This window comes from Triturus cristatus, chromosome 3_2 (genome assembly GCF_964204655.1).
Source record: "Triturus cristatus chromosome 3_2, aTriCri1.1, whole genome shotgun sequence".
NCBI lineage: Eukaryota > Metazoa > Chordata > Amphibia > Caudata > Salamandridae > Triturus > Triturus cristatus.
In genome coordinates this window covers 288,314,348-288,331,574 of record NC_140584.1, presented here as the reverse complement: position 1 = coordinate 288,331,574, position 17,227 = coordinate 288,314,348, and the positions used below count along the sequence as shown (strand labels likewise).

Sequence of the window (17,227 nt, the reverse complement as noted above, 5' to 3'; positions counted from 1 at the left end):
CTGCCACGGTACAGCCTGGTCCTTGACCAAATTGGGTTCACGTGGCGGTCGCAGCTCCCTTTCAGATATTCACCCTATGCCGCTCCTAAGGTTGTCCTCTCATGGTTCTCTTGTGCGCATGTAGACAGCATTTGTGCTGAAGGCTGAGGCACACAGTCACCGATGTGCAACTATTGAGATGCTTACTGGTGCCCCTCTCAGTGCCACGTGGCAGGGTGACTTTAGGAGGGGTGGGGCAGGCATGTAGTATCTTAGACAGTACTAACGAGCAACAGGCATCACTCAAGATGGTGACCATTTGCTGGGTATAAGTCTTTGCCCCTGTTCCGACTTTATTGATTTAATACTATCAAGGCACTGGGGTAATTTAGATGGGATGAAAACCAAACAAACAAAGCAGCTTCAAAGCCTTTACCATCATGCCAAGTGTGTCCTGCGGTTGTATCACTAGTTCTGGAGCTAGGGTTCTTAGTGTTTGCAAGTCATCGGGCTCGCTCCGTGGAGCAGTCCTGGGTCCTCCTTATGGTATAAGATGAATTACTCGAGTTTCTATTTCTACATGTCAACAGATTAAGCTTCCAACCTCCTGCTGCAGTCCAACAGGGAACTTTAGGACTTAGCATCCTATCACACGGATGCACTCTAGACTGGCAAGCATGAAAAGGAACCGTCTGTTCTGCCATCCCGGGTTAGTACTTAGATGGCATGAGATCGATTTTATGCAGTCATGCCCATCGAGTGCTTGGAAGCATAGAGGTTCAACTAAAACAACTGGCCCTGCACCCAGGAGTTTATTTATGTCTTTATGGCACGATGTACAAAGCTTCCTGTTTGCATTTTTCAAATAGCGACTCCATAGGAATCACTATTGAAGAAATGCGAAAGGATATGTACTAAATTTACAATTCCCTGATAGCAATTCCTACAAAGTGCGACCAGTTTTCGCTCTTTGTACATCTGAAGAGGTAATTAATATGCTAAATGGCTTTGCACATCTGGGCTTATGTTATCTATTCCCTAAGGCGCAATTTGACAGTGCCTGTTAGGCGTGCTGCTCCTGCAACCTGTGTATTCGTTGTGAGCCAAAGTGTGGCATCGGTAAGGGATCAACCTCTGTCAAAAAATGTAAGGTCGACTGCTATGTCCAACCCGTGCCAAACACTGCTAAGACTTGGCAAGCACCGGTGAGCTCAGCAATGACATGATAATGAGCTTGCGGACAAAAAGGAGACTTACAACAGGGTCTTGGGCGACTTCCGGTCAGATTACTCCTGGTGAGACCAGACCAGGAGACTTCGCCAGCCCTCAAATCAACTGTTACGGTTCAACATTGACAATGTGGGTTGTTGCTGTGGCTTATGGGACTGTTTTTTGTGAAATGTCAATAGCAAAAAATTGCTAAAAAAATAAATAATAATGAGCAATTCACCGTTGATTGAACAGAAAACACAAATGCCACTATTGCAAAAACGAGTTCACTAATGCCATGACAGGAAAAATGATCCTTTGGTTTAAAAAAAAAACGGGGAAAAAAAAAGACCTTCTGTGCATTTAGTTTGAAACTACTGAAAGAACACTGCAGGGACCGGAGAGCAATCGGTAAAATGGATGGGGGCTCCAGCACCAAGGACAAGCACAGATATGTGCAAATCATAAGCTTAAGAATGGCACCTCAAAGAAAGTGCCTCAGCACTTCTAGCAGTCACTTGATGTAAATATAAACAAGCACAGGCAAAGCTAATAGATGTGGGTCGAATACATGCAAAAGACAGGCATGTGGAAATAATGTTTCCATGTGATAGGATGTAAAAACCAGACCGACTGCCATTACCAATGCTGCGAAGCAGTGGTGGTAGATGTGGCGTGGGTGGAGTTAGTATTTGTAATCTTGGTACTTGTGGAGTGATATTGGTGATGGTGATAGTATTCGGTGGTGGTGAAACTGAGGGTTGCAGCATTGTTGGAGGAATTGGTGGAGTCTGCTTATGGTGGTTTTGGGGATGTTCGTATTAGTGGTGATGGTATTGTTATAACAGTTGTGGTATTGATGGTGCCGCATTGGCACTGATGTAGGTGGCACTGTACGCGGTGGTATTGATGGTGGAGTGGTACTGGTATTGGTGGAGGCATGGTAAGGGTGGCTGTGGTAGTCATGGTGGCAGCGTGCTATTGGTGGCTATAATAAACAAAAATCAATTAGGAACCCATGCTCGTGTCAGGCTCGCACTGCAGACACAAAAAAAGAGTTCAAAGCACATGCTGAAATAAAAACAATAGCTTCCTACATACATGCATGCACAAGACAAATAACTGAATGCAACAAAAAGCGTGATGATCGAGTATGCTTTCGGATGTAAAATAGCTCCTCAGGCATTCCAATGCAAACCATCTGAACTAGGTAGAATTATACACCTGACTGTTGGATATATGCTCACGGGTTATTCTTGATGAGCGACTGCTATTAATTAGGTTCTGGGCTAGTGCTTACTGTGGTTAATTAACTAACGGAAGTTCTTCTAGCTAGTGAGTCACAGGGCAGTGGTTGATGTTTCGACTTTAAAGTAGTTTTAAGTCCTTCCTCAGGGCTGTTGAAGTGCTTGACTCCAGACTGCTAGCTTTGTGGGAAGACCTGCTGTTTGAATTACAGCATGTCTGTTTGCATCATGAGGCTCGAGACACACAGGTCTATGTCTAAGGAGGTCCAGTTCTTTATGTTTGATATAGATGGGAGCAGGGAGAAGTGAGTTTGCCAAGATTGGGCATGCTGGCCAGTAAGCACCAGTAGAGAGGATGCAAGCCTCAACACAAGTTTGTAGTGTAATGCATGCTCTACTGAAGTGTTTAAAAAGGTTGTGTGTATTTTTTGTGTCTCTTCAACTGCTTGGATCAAATCTATACATAATACATGGTCTGGCAATATCGTCCAGAGACTGGAGGAGAAATACTGCAAAAGTGAGGTTGCAGTTTAAGCCTCACTGTTTGTGCCCTGCTGACACGTGCCCTGCTGACACAAGCCCTGCAAGGGTTTTGTTTCTGCTGGTGGCACCTGTTATGTGGTGAACAGCATGGCAGAGCCTTGCTAGTTTTTGCTACGAAAGGAAGAATGGACAATGAAAGGTGGCTTTAAGGTCCACTCCAGAATAATATCTAAATGAGGTTCTGACCTGTGATTTATTTCTAGCGGTGCTTGTGGGTGGGCAACACTGGCACTTATTCCCGCGGACAGGGACTTTTCATGTTCTCCCACAAGCTGCAGTCCTGATAATTAACTCGAAGATGCTGCAGCCTGTCCTGTCCCTTCAGTCCTGCCCATGACTAGGCATGAATGGCACGTCCTCCTCTGTGGCTGCTTATCTTCTTGAAATCTGAGGAGCTCGGTCTACACATATTTGCACATGCTAAGAGGTCTTTTACTCACTGCAAATGCAAATATGTACAAAAACTGTCACTGTTAGGTATTCACCTGCAATACACTCGCCACTCACTATACAGTACACTGCTAGAAGTTCAAGAGGTGTGTTGCATGGGGATTGGCCAACATGTTGAGGAACCGCCCGACGTGACATTCGGATAAGCAGATAGCGTGGTTTATAGGGACAATATTGGTTTGCACCCTGTTGCTCTGACACCCTTGAGACAGATCTTTGTCCCACTTTTGAGAGTGCAGCAGGGACAAGTGTAAAAAGCTCTGAGCCCATCCCCAGCTTCTTAAACACCTGGCGTTGGTCAGCCGGAGACTTGGGGAAAGGTGCAAAGACCCCGAAGGAGACCCTGTCCCTGATGGCTCGATCTCCACAGGGCCCCATCTGCCCGCCAACCTGCTATAGAACTTTATAGAGAGTTTGGAGTGGAATTGTTTTCAATGTGCACAGTGGCTTCAACCAGGCCCAACCAGCCAAAAAGGCAGTAGGCCTAACAAAATGAAAATGGGGCAAATACTGGCTTACAGAAAATGGGTGTGTCCTGGGATTTGGCGATATGTTTTACCCAAATCACAAAATGTAAAGTCGCTTTCATGGTGTGACGCAATGAAGCCACTGATGAGAGCTATGTGTCTCGATGCCAGGATGTTAGGGCTGAATGAACAGATCAGAAGGTAGGATGAGTCTGGCTGTGAAGAGCTGCAGTGCTGCTGGCATCGAGTTGCCTCTGGAATGAATGAATAGTTGTCTACATGTCCTGAAACAGCCCTACATGAGCTGCATATTTTTCACAATCCTGCTGATGAGCGCAAAAATCTCTCCTCCTTTCTATTGTGATAACTTTGGGATTCTTTAGACCCACTATATTTGATCCCTCTAAATCGATCAGTGTGTGACCGGAGCAGTGGATATACAAAATGCCAATCCACATAATACCATGTAAGCAGTACACACAACCAGCCTCCTCGTAAGGCATGACGTTTTGCACAGACGTATTTGCTAGAAAAGTTACACCTCAGTCGTGTTACACAAAACCAGGGGAGGCATACCTTTATATGAACAACTGTGGTCACTAACACAAGTTGACAACATGCATTTTTTTAATTCAGCACGGATTGTTTTGATAATATTGTTTAATGAGTTTTCCAAATGAGTCGTATACGCTACAATCAAAGTATGTGCACACTAAACTTGGAAGCTTTTCCTGGAGATTGGACACCTTAAAATTAACTTCCCTTACTTATTTTAGCTGGCTATATGACGACTCTGAGGCTCCTTAAAGGCCACCAGCACTCACTCGCATCTTCCTCTCTCACCGTTCACAATCGTCCACCTCCTACAATGATATATCCTTTCTCCTGATCTCTCAGTAAATCTCTTCCCAATTTATATGCTCTGTTTTAAACTAATTTTCAGCCTGCGTTCACACAGATTTTCTCCTCTCGCATTCACTTACTCTGCTCTCCTTTACCTTAAGTTCACTCGCTTCTACTCATGCAATTACTCTTATATGCTCCTCAGGCTCCTGAGCCAACTTTATTTTCCACAGCTAATCCCCAAACTTTCCATCCTCAGCACTGACATGTTTTCTGGCACTTACTCCGCTCTTCTTTACTCGCACTTATTTACTGCTCCTCTTTCTTCATCCATCTTGCCTCACACGGTTTCTTCCTCGCCATTCACTCTCTCACTTCCTCTTATGCTGCAACTTAGTTTTCATACTTACCCTCATTCCCTTCTTTCTCTCTCACTTTTTCTTCTCCCCTTAGGCTGTCTTCCTCATCGCAGACTACCTTTCTTCCCCTGCACTCTACTCCTTCCTTCTTTTTCTTGTGGTCGCATTATTGCGCCTTCTGCACTGCCTCTCTTCAGCCTCACAGACCCACTCTGTTCACGCAACCCTCTGTTTCCCACCCCTACTCTTTTCTGTTTCTGTACCCATGCTCACTCTGTCCTCCTGCAAGAACTACCACCAAAGAACCAATCATATGCACCCTGATTCTTTTTCCTCCTTTTGCTCTGTCTTTTGTTCCTAAACTCACACTCTTAGAATCTTCGTGTTGCACTGAAGCTCCAATTCCCTCTTTATGTCGACCTTACTATCTTCCCGCGATCACCATCTCCTTTCTGCTACATCAAGTAGTGGTAAACGGCAGCAGCACTGGCACTTTTCAATAAATCAACTAAACACTAGTTCCATGAGTTGAAATTAAGTAAAAGTTGGGAGAAATTCAGTTTGAGCAAACCTTTCTGCGATGCGGTCTGCATATATACTGTGGCGCTATGAATAGGAAAGTTGATAGGAAGGAGCTACACAGCAGGATTATTATTGTGTTGAATAAGAAAAACAGAACTGTTTCCTGTCCTGTACAGTAGTTGTGTTGTCGTGCACCAGGATGATTGCAAATGAGGAGGTCAGGCTATCATAATGCTCCCTGTATTTCAAGGCATATATTTGCTTTACTGTTCAAGAAGATGATGTGACCTATTGTATGGTTGCTTTATTCATATTTAAATGCATTGTAGTCTGTACTTTTTTTGTGAGTACGGATTGTGGACCAATGGGCCCAAATGGATGGGTAGGCCACTGGTTTTGCATCAATGTATGAGTTGGAAAAAGAGGCCTGAGGGGTGTCATTAAATGTGCATGCAACAACAAAAAAGTGAGGGATGGAATGCTTGAATTAATATCCGCCACTGGCAATCACTTGGGCCACATCCCAATCCATAGTTTTTTGCCCACCACTCCACCTCAGTATGGACCCTATAATATGCAAATTAGTCTTTACCCTGTTCCAGTGGGAACAGCCCAGCCTGAATTGACAAGCCAAGTCTTCCTTGAACTGGAATACAAGCAACCCAGTACTGGTTTCAGGTGATAAGTGCTCATCAGCCAGGTATAGTTGATTCCCACTGGAAAAAGTTCAAGGCTGATTAGCTTATGGCTGGGTCAAACTGAGGTGGCATGGTGGGGAACAAACAATGGATTGGGATGCAATAGCCAGTGGCTGAGATTAGGGTATGCCCAGATGTGGGTCCTATGCTTACTGTGGGACTGAAATCAAGCTATACCTGGCTGATGAACAAATGGTGGGGGGAGGTATGTGAGTGTGTTTGTGTGTGTGTGTGCGTGTGTGTATATATAAATGTGTCTCAACCTCTCTCTCTCTCCACGGTGTGGACAAGTAATTCAGCTATTGGCTGTGGGGTTGAATACAGTTAGGACATAGGTTGCTACTGGCCATATATGTGTAAACATATTATTAACAAATGGTGGGTGTTCTTTCGGTGTGCAGTAGTGCATGTGTTGGATTCAGAGTACAGTGGCCCATGTGTGTGAGTGCGTGTGGAAGCACATGTTTCTTAACTGATGGTTGCTTCACCGAGTGTGCAGTATTCATGATTTGGATGTAGGGTAAGACTGCGTGCTGATGTGTGTATGGGAGCACAATATGTACCATTGGTGGGTGTGTGTGCCACTGAGCCTATGAAATGGCACAGTCCAGACTACAGTAATGATCCACCCCTTGGTGTGCAAGGGGGCCCCATCTTCCTCAAACTGATTTTAAAGTATGGAGAAGGGGCAAGTGGTGAATAACGCAGGAGTAATTTACTGCTTACCACACGTAAGGGTTTTGGAAGACACTGAGAAGTTTTAAGACCAAACAGAGGAATGATATTGAAGCAGAGTTCCTCAATAGGGTCAGGCAAGGATCCTTTAAAATGTATTGTATGTGGGCTTATATTCCAAATGATAAATAGCCACACCATATCCCCCATTAAATCCTCAGTCTACGCCTTCTCCAGAGGAAATATTTCTGGTTGATATGCCTCACCCGTACGGTAAAAATACACCCACCAATATGCAGCTTGAAATTTGTTGCAAACATATTTTGAGCGTTTGGATTGCAGCTGGATTTGTTTTCAGAATGTGTGGTAACATGAACATAGACTCCAATCTTCATTTTAGTAAACTACAGCATGAAATAGATCAACAAATTGGCACACTGTTTCTTTATCAGATACTAAATGAATCTACATAGACAAGAAAGTAAAGGGAGCTGAAAATCTACAAATTCCCTCATTGTTTAAGAGGCAGTTGCAGTTGTCTGCTCAGGAAGCTACTTTTCACGCACTCTGCTGGCTCTGGGTGCGGGCCATAAGACGTCACAGCTCAGATTTCATAAATTATTAATGTAGTGAAGCTTTTTTATTTGGACAGTTAAGAACAGATGTGGCAATCAGACTGTAATAGGTTAATTATAGTCGTGTAATTCAGACGTTATCTTAAAATCATGTGGCTTTACCCGTGTGTCTTTTTCAAAGGTTTTTGGAAATTTGGCATTTCTGCAGGGCCACCCCCAATTATTTCACCTTTTTCCCGAACCCTATTTTTGCTGACTATTAAACTCTGTACAGTTTACTGCTGCAAGCCAATGGTAACGTGCTTGTGCCCCTCCTTTCAACATTGTGCATTTGGTATCCTCCTGATTGGCAAATTAAATGTACTAGTAAGTCCCTTGTATATGGTACCATGGATACTTAGGGGCTGTAAACTAAATGCTGCAAGTGGGTTGTAGCACATATTGTAGTAGCACTTTAAAACATGTCTCCAGGTTTTAACTGCAAACTGAACCAGTCAAAAGAACCCCTTTTTACAGGACTCAACTCCTAAGCAAGCCTCATTGCTCATAAGGAAGGGTACATGAAATTTAAAAGGACATGTAAAGGTTTAATGTAAAACATGTAATTACAGTGACTAACACTTCAAAGCTATTTTCACTACAGCAAGGCAGGCTGTTCAATAGGAAATACTAGAATGCAATATTAAATACTAATGATGTATCACAGGAATAACACTAGCTAGAAATGCAATGAAATTACTTTTAATAATTATCAAAAATCCAATTCAATGGTTAAGGCAGATTTTTAAAAAATATTACGGAAAAGTAACTTTTAGGAAGTTACATTTTACCTGCCTGATGTTGCTAGAGACTAATCTTTATTATTGCTCTCCCACTTTTGCCAGACAGTAATTAGTATTTGAATAGGTGTGTAGTGCCTCCCAGGAGCAAGCCAAAGGCTTTCCTGAATGGGTAGAGATGACCATTCTGAACCCGATGGATTATGCAGGGTGGGGCAGTGAGGATCCTTTTTGATCTTAAAGTGTCTAAATACTGCTTGAATGTCACACCCTGTATGACAGATCTGCTGAATTATTTTAATATGACACTTGGGGCACACTTCAAAGAGGCCTCCCGAGTTGCAAGGAAATGTTATCTGAAACTTGTTTAACGGGTCTGCTGGGTGACATAAAAGACTTGGCATGCACTTCTAAGGAGGAAGACAGGATGCCAAAACAATGTATGTATCCACTGTTTGGTTGCTGAAAACTCAGCTTTTTTTTACTACCAGACTTGTGTCTCTGAGGTTGTTGTGGATACAGGGAATGCCTTAAACTGGAATTTAGTGTCGGATGCGAGAGGGCCCTAGGATTACCACAGTACACTCCTCAAATACACCCCACCCCTGAGAGCTGAGGTTTAGTGTGGGTGAAGACTTTAGCCATCTTAAAAATGCCCAAAGTGGGTAGGACTAGCCCTTAAAACCTATACCCTATTGGTAAGGACATTGCTAGCGGTCATTCCCACCTACTAGCTCGCCCCAGGCATAAATAGGGGATCCCAAAGCACCTAATTCAGAACACTCATGCACCTGTAGAAGAACATAAGATGAGTGGACCTGCTGTCTGTGACCTGAGAAGAGTCCTGAAGACTGGACCTGCTCTCCCTCTCATACCCAGGACAAGGAAGTGAACTCCAACAGTCATAAGGCTGATCTCCTGTTAAAGCTGCAGGGACACAAGTTACAAGAAGTATTTTCCTGCAACTGTCCAGCGGCAAATGAACCCTGTTGTCTGGCCGCTGCCTGACACCGTACCCTGTGAGTCTCCTAGTGCTTGCCCTGTGGTCCTGGGAATCTTTAGAAGTGTATTTCTGCTATGAATAGGGACTTAAAGGACTAAAGTCAGATGATAACAGGATGAGCCTGATTAGTATATCCAACCTGCGCTCCATCACGGTCAGTATCAAATTGCACCTAGTACTGGTTTACTGACACCATTAACTACCATTGGTGCTTTGCTCTTCTCAGTACTACTTCTACTTAAAATTAAAAAGAAATCATGCCTCTGGTTCCTCTTATTGGATTTTGTTATTTTGGTGACATTTTGTTTTTTTAATTTTACTCTATTTTTCAAATTTGCTTTTGGATTTTTATTGTTTGGCACTTTGACCTTATTACCATTTTTAGTACTGCAGATATACTTCACATATTGCCTCTCAGTTAAGCCTGTCTGCTCTGTGCCACTGCTACCAGGCACTTGAGCTCAGGTTAAATACTGACTTTAAGAATCCACCCTGACAAGAACTGTGATTATTTGAGCTGGGTACTTCCTTCCTTCCACTGATAACCCAATTTCATACAATGGTCTTGAGTAGTGTGTGACATTGTGGTATTTCCTTATTTGCATTTTTTGTGGTGTGCGCCGTTACATGTAAGAGAAGGACAGAGTTAGAAAAAGTGTCCTACATGATGAGGACCAGGACAGTCCTCAAAGTAATGGTAAATCCAGATTGAGCCAGTAAATCACCAGTAACTAGGAGTGCTCTATGGGCCCGGCTCACCCAGTTTTTCGGTAATTTACTGTGAGTTTAAAAAAAAAAAAAGTGTCAACATAAATATTGACTTACATCCCCTGAACAACTTACCACAGTATTCAAGTGAGGTATTGGTAGATTAGACTACATGCACCCTTCACTCGAGACAGTGGCAATGGTGGGACATTGGTGTGTGGGATTTCTTGTGTGTTGTGTTTATTTTTTGTGTTAGTGTGAGCGTGCTTGGTTTAATGAGTATATGAGTATATCAGTTTGTCACTGTGTGCTGAAGTCTGGTTGTGAGATGCTGTAAGAACTGTCATCCTTCACTCAACAGTAGTGGGGCACTTAGAGATAACCTGAAGCAGAATGTCATATTAAACCTGGGGGAGCGCCTCAAGTCTTTCCTTGAACCAGATTTAGCTTGATGCGCTACAGAAGTGAAGTCTGTTGAACATGTATGTCTGCTGCTTGCTCCACACACAGAAAGGCTGCTTTCATCCAGGTGTCCGTGCTACGGTGGACTTCCCGTGGCACACAGGGACGACAACAATTGGTTTAAATGAATGCTGGGCTAGGAGAATAGTGCTTGTAACCTTCACCAAACCATCTCAGGAAACCAAGTTAAACGTGAGCACACCGTTCTTTTGAGAAATTAAGAATTTGTGATATCTCGGTGTTCAATACAATACAGGCAATTAAACATGTTTTTTTTAAAAAAAAATATATGAAAACCTGGACATTTGAAAGCAGCTTTTTATCATTTCAAAGATCTGCAATTTAGCTGTAGAGAGTCAAGGTAAATGTAGACAGAAGACAGGGGAATTATTAGCAAAAAATGAGAGAAAATTAAGAGAAAAAGACAAAAGCCCAAGTCTGTCAGATATCAAGGAGTCGTCTCTGTGGGTTCATCCCCATAATGATTGATGCTCTTGGTACTAAGTGTTTTTGTAATGAATGGGGAGTAATTTAATTTTTGGCAGAGTCGAGCCTCCGGAGTAAACAAGCGAATAATTGTCTGACTTATAAGTGGGAGAACAGCAGTGTTCGAGGGAGCATCAGCTGTCGCTGCTGTAGGAAACCTTTGGTTGGTAGTGCGTCAACCATAAGACTAGATGCAGCAATGATTTGAAGGCCTAACCTATTTCGGACCTCGCTCCCATCACAGCTAGTTCCTGCCTGCATCCTCCAGGTGACAGTGGAAAAAGTAGAAATGGCCCCAACAGGCAAATAAAAAACTCCCTGCCATGTCATGGACATGTGTTTTTTGTTTTTCAAAAACCCACACCAGCTTTTTCGGAGACTTTTCTCACACAAATAAAAAATCCTGAACATGCTTTTATGACTTGGCATCTTGCCCAGAATAGAAATTCTGCCAAAAGAGCTACTGATAAAAAAAAATTGCGGGCGTGTTTTAGTTGAGAATGTCATGCCAAAGAAGTGGGGAACCTTCCGTTTGTAGTGCAGTCTGCTGGGGGGCTGGTAAAGAAGGGGCCTCCTCCACCACAGTGGTTAGGCGAGTCGAAGGCAATCCGTAAAGGAACTGTAAATATAAATAATCCCAAAACCAGTGCTTAATTTGAGCCAATGGTTTCTGGTGCTCGGCACCTGCACTTAATTGCCAATACCTTAAGTATGACAGTTTGACACATGGTGGCGCTGTTTTTCTTATATAGAAATGAGCACCACAACAGTTGTTTATCAATTCAATATACATAAAAAAATTACTAATACATGCCACCCAAGCCATTCTTATAACTTTAGGGGCCTGGAATAGTCTGGCTTTCACGCTTGTACGGGTATGATGGTTAGGAGCTGTGTTTGTGCTGTCACTGGCAGCGCTGGCTGGGGCAATGAGTGGTGCAAGCTGCAGTGGCCTCCTGACTTCTGTTTTTTACAAATTAAGCACTGCTCAAAATGTCCATGCTATGCTGACAGTTACTCAAAGTCTGGCTGAAATGCATGCATCAGTTAAGAATTCTGAACTACATGTAGTGGAAGACATAGTGGACATTAGGGAATGATTCTTTCTTACCTTGTCGGCTGAACCCGATTTGTTAGACATGGGTATCTGAAGTAGCAGAAAAAGGCAAAATAGAATAGGGAAAAGGAGAGAGAAAAAAAGAGAGAGAAAAACATAAGATATAACTCACACTCTAGTTTCGTACTCTTTCCATGCCTTCTCGACTTGTTTCCTGCAGTCCTGAGGGAAAGGATGACAAAGTAAAACTTCCAGAACACAAACCTTATTCAAGCTCCAGTGGAAACGGATGTAGGACTGCAGTAATGCTAATATAGACTTATAGCCCGTCGTAGCGGGCCATGCTTGCCATTAAAGGCCCGCTCCAGCATTAAAGGCCTGAACTGAAGGCCTTCAACAAGGGAGCGGCCCTTTAATGGCCGGTATATCCCAGCAATGGAGGGCTATGAGGATATTAGAACATTAAGCCACTAGGGGGCAGAATGTTCTAACAAATAAAACAAAGGCCTCAGTGGGCCAGAGGGTATTTAAATTCTCAGGCTATTTGAGTCTTCTGTTCACAGTAGGAGCTGTGGATGACACATATTGGAATGTTGGAGCTCTGGACTTTTCCCAGCCATTAGAAGCCCGGAGCACTCCATGATCTTCAATGGAGCTCCCAACATTCCAATGTTCTATATACCTGCCATTAAAGGCCCACTCCAGTGTTTAAAGGCTCGGGTTGTGTGTGTGTGTGTGTAAAATATTTCTAACAATAGCAGAGCTGAGAAGGGTCGCAGGATTGGGAGCTGAAGATGTTGGTGACTTTTTACATTTTAAATTAACAGAACAGGGCTCATGTCCGCTAATGGAAGGCAAAAAAAAAAAAGACCCTCACTCTAGCTTATCCTGCTCTTTCCTGCTTTGGTAATGATACTGCGCAAGGCACACACTGAAGAAGGACAAGGGCAAGCACGCAAGGGGCACTGAGAGACACTCCCATAAATACCCTAGTACCAATCCGCTTAATACACCAAATAACTTTCCCACTGGTGCCCAACCCAACCATGTCAAATTTTTTCTCCGCTTCTTTGAACAATAAGACAGACCTCTTTTGAGACATAGGCCAGAGGAGAAACAGAAAATAGAACGATCTCAAGTAAAATGATGGAGTCAACCACTAGATAAACATCCTAAACAAACAGCCTAATGGCTAAGCTAGTTTCTAGGTTGTGCAACATTCTTAGATACAACATCCTACCTACAGTACCCTCTCTTCCAGACAATATATTCACATTATCCCATCATTCATACCCTCCAGAGCAACCATCAACAAAAACGACAATGAATCAACAATTAATCCCCTTCTACTATAACTGTCAAATAAATTGATGGAAAAAACAAGAAAGAAGAAAAGTTACTGGTAACAGGAACCCTAGTTATCATCACTAAGTCACAATCATCCAAACCCCATCACGAAATACAGCCTCGCCATCAAGAGCAACCCTCAGAATTATCCAACAAGACATGGATCCAATGGATACCATCCAAGTATCCTACTTATTAATTAATGCGAGATCACTGAACAAGAAAATAAAACATATATATCATATATATATATATCAAAATCTATCTACATCTATATATATATATATTTCTATGTCTATCTATATCATATCTATCATATCTATCATATCGATCTATATCTATCTCTATCTATCATATCTATCTATATCTATCATATTGATCTATCTATATCTCTATCTATATATCAATATCTCTATATCTATATCTCTAGATCTCTATCTATCTAGCTCTATATCTATATTTATCTATCTCTATCTCTCTCTCTCTATATATACATCTATATATGAAAGACATTCTAGCTGACCACAATCCTAACTCACTGAAACCTGGCCAGGTGATGCTGCTCCACCTAAACTGCATGAAGCCAACCCTGATGGATAAGTGGCTCAATACGGAAATCCATGATCAAGAAGAGTGGTGGAGGTCATCCTTTCATTTACAAAAGCATCACAGAGATATTCTGCATTGAGGAATTTTCATCCAAAGAATGTGAATCGCAACATGCTTGACACTCACCTGTATCAACTTTGTCAACCTCTCCTCCTCTATTGACCTCTCCTGCATAGCCCACCTTCTGCACTCCTTAAATTATTAGCTCAGATTTCTATTAATCACCCAAACCTATATATCTTAAGAGATCTCAACATAGGAGAGCGATTATTAAGGGGGATCTGAGGTATCCGATGACAGAACACTAGGGCAAACGTCATCAAGGGGATGATACCTCCTTTTGGTTCCATGCATTGACCATATCGAGATGGGAGTAAGGAGTGGTGACAGGGAACTACATTTGAGTTATGTGAATCCAAATGGATTTGTAAATTAAGGAGCATTAGTCAAGGTTTCAACACGGACAATGAAATGCATTTCTTCTTAGGAAGTGGATGAAGAGGACAACTGGTTTGGTATAGATCTTGAACTATCGCTTTATTTACTGCAAACACCCAAGGTTATTTCAAGCTTAAGCTATACCCATCTGCTGTCATGTTGTATACTAGTAATATATGAGAACATTGCCGTATTCCAACAATTGCCCTATTATGTGATGTTGCCAAATGCGACTGTATCTGAATATAGGAATTCAGTATATACTGTACATTTCTAAAACACTCTATGTTTGGCACAAAAAAGAGCAGAATTTCTTTCTTACTCCATTTTTGAAAGTTGTCGTTGCTAATATTGTACTGTTTATAACACTTCAATTGAATATCCACAGATTATGGTTTTTCTAATTCTCTTCTTTTAATCTGTGGATTCATGCTACCTTATGTGTCTTTTACTTTATTAGAACTCTCACCTTTTGCTCCAAAACCAGTTTTATCCTGCCCTATTATGTGATGTTGCCAAATGTGGTTTTATCTGAATTAAGGAATTGTGTGTACACTTTACATCTCTGCAACACCATACGTTTGGCACTAAAAGAATATAATATTGTTCCTACTCCATTTTTTAAAGTTGTTACTGCTAAATGTTGTACTGTTCATAACATTTTAATTGAATATCTTGGAATATCCACGGAGTATGGCTGTATCAAATTTCTTCTTTTCATCTGTGGATTTATGCTACCTTTGGTGTCTGCTTACTTTTTTAGAACTCTCATCTTTTATTCCGATACGTGTTTCATCCTGCTTGTATGATCCTCGAGCGTGGTAACAAATAGGGCCGCAAGTGCTATTGTTTGCACATTTGGGCCACTTTTTCTATCGTGCAGTAGATATTTCTTTTAATTTCAATATCTTGGAACATTCACAGATTATGGCTGTACCTTGCTTTCGGTCTTTATTCAAGCCCCGTGTTATTTCAAGTTGTGTACTACATTAGACTTCCGGATAGGGGCAGTATCGAACTTGCATTAGTTATTGCCCTTTCTTGATGCACATACGGGTCACGTTTGTACATCGAGCCCCCTCCTCTAAACATTTACATGTGACATTCTTTTATCAGTTCAAATGGATCACTTATTTCTGTTTTGTTTTTCATACACGGGGCATTCCTGTCATTACCAACTACCCCCGTCTTTTCCTTTTGACGTCAATGGTGGGTCCCCGGAGGAAGCACAGTCGCAGACTAGTCTTCCCCCGGGGTCTTTCGCGCAGGGGAGGACCAAGCAGGGTCAAGGGGTGGGGTTTAGGGGTGGGTATTAGAATGCAGGGGAGGCAGGCAACTTCCTCTTCCTGCATTCTAGGCACCATTGGGAGGGCATAGTTTAGCAAAGGGGTAGTCTAGGGAGTTAGGGAGCAGTCAGGCAGGTGTTTTTGTGGCGGTTACCGACCGGGGATAGCGTGCAATTTCCTGAAAGCGTGGAGCCACTGGCCGGTGGTTTCGGGTCAACGGGGACGTGTTGCAGCGGTATGGGGGTCTCGGCGGAGGAGGTAAGAGAAGCTTTGTGGCTGCTGGGCCGAGCTGAGCAGGAGAATCTCCTCCGGCCCGGCGTTCTGGGGGAGGTGTGGGTAGGGATGTCGCGTGCCCGCGGGCGGCCTCTGCGGGAGTGGTGGCAGCGGTTGTAGCCTGTCTTGAAGACCCGCTGCCGCCGGGACGAGGTGCGCGTGGGAGGTGGAGGGGCGCGACCAAGAGAGAGCCTGGGCGCGGAGGCCAGCGTAGGAGCCTATCTCGAGGCTCAATTTCCCATAATAGGAGCTTCGGGTTCAGGAGGCGGGAGGGCCTCCGATCTTGCTGGCTCCTTCTGGGGAACTGCTGCTGCAGAGCGGAGTGTGCGCCCAGGGAGGGGTGGGGTGGAGGATCCTGTGGGGTTGCTGTCAGGCCCGGAAGCTGCTATTTTCCCCCCGGTGCGAGGCGAGTTTCTGTAAGGTGCGGGGGGCCCGGGGGCTCAGCGTTGGGGCACATGTTGGTGGGGGAAGCAGTGTTGGAGGAGGTTGACATGGGGCAATGGGAGGACGCTCCCATTGACCTCTCTAAAGGGTCACGAGTGGGTACCCCAGTACCAGTGGGGGGCGTGTTTGAGGTCCATGGGGTAGTTGACAAGGTGGAGGGCGGGAGGGGGGACCCCAGCCAGGCCGTGACACCGGTTTATTGGGGGCTGCAGCCTGGTAAGGGGGCCCTGGGCTACTGCCCAACCCTCCTCCCCCGCTGAGAAGCGTTGGCATGGGAGGACAGGATCAGGGTGCAGCGACTACTGGTGCAGCAGTCGGAGGCGCGTCGGGCAGAGCTGAATGCGGCCAGGGTTGGGGCGGCCTAGGAGGATGAGGTGGAGGGGCCCCCCACGCCCACCTCAGAGGAGGAGTGGTGGGCTGAACAGGAGGAGAGAAAGCAGGCAGACAAGGGCAGGGGGGCGGGGGGGGGAGCAGCAGTAAGGGACCACAACCTAAGGCAGGGAAGGCCAGGACAGTTTTGAAGCCAGATGGTGCCGGGGCCCGCCCAGGTTGGAGCGACATGGGGGTAGGGGGTTCCAAGCCGGCAGAGGTCGGTGGAGTGCGGGGTGGCGGGGCGCAAGACGGCCCCAGGACACTAGCTAGAAGCAGCAGGGGTGTCCGCGTCGGCCATCCCTCCGGTGCGGGAGCGGGCAACGGCGTTGTGTGTGGCGAGCGTCGGTGTGTTGAGTGTCACAAAGAGTAAGGGTGTGAAGAGAGCGGTGAGAGAGG

At 44.2% G+C, this 17,227-nt stretch overlaps 1 protein-coding gene across 2 annotated transcripts in view; it reads right to left on the bottom strand.

The window, feature by feature from the left end:
• ASAP3 (ArfGAP with SH3 domain, ankyrin repeat and PH domain 3) overlaps positions 1 to 17,227 on the bottom strand; it is a 360,613-nt gene that overhangs the window by 186,046 nt on the left and 157,340 nt on the right. Inside the window, exon 5 of one of the 2 annotated variants that reach the window (XM_085647656.1) lies at positions 12,235 to 12,284. In XM_085647656.1, the coding sequence (XP_085503782.1) occupies positions 12,235 to 12,284 (50 nt within the window). Of the gene's footprint in view, positions 1 to 12,116; positions 12,153 to 12,234; positions 12,285 to 17,227 lie in introns of both variants that reach the window. The other variant, XM_085647657.1, reaches the window with a different exon arrangement.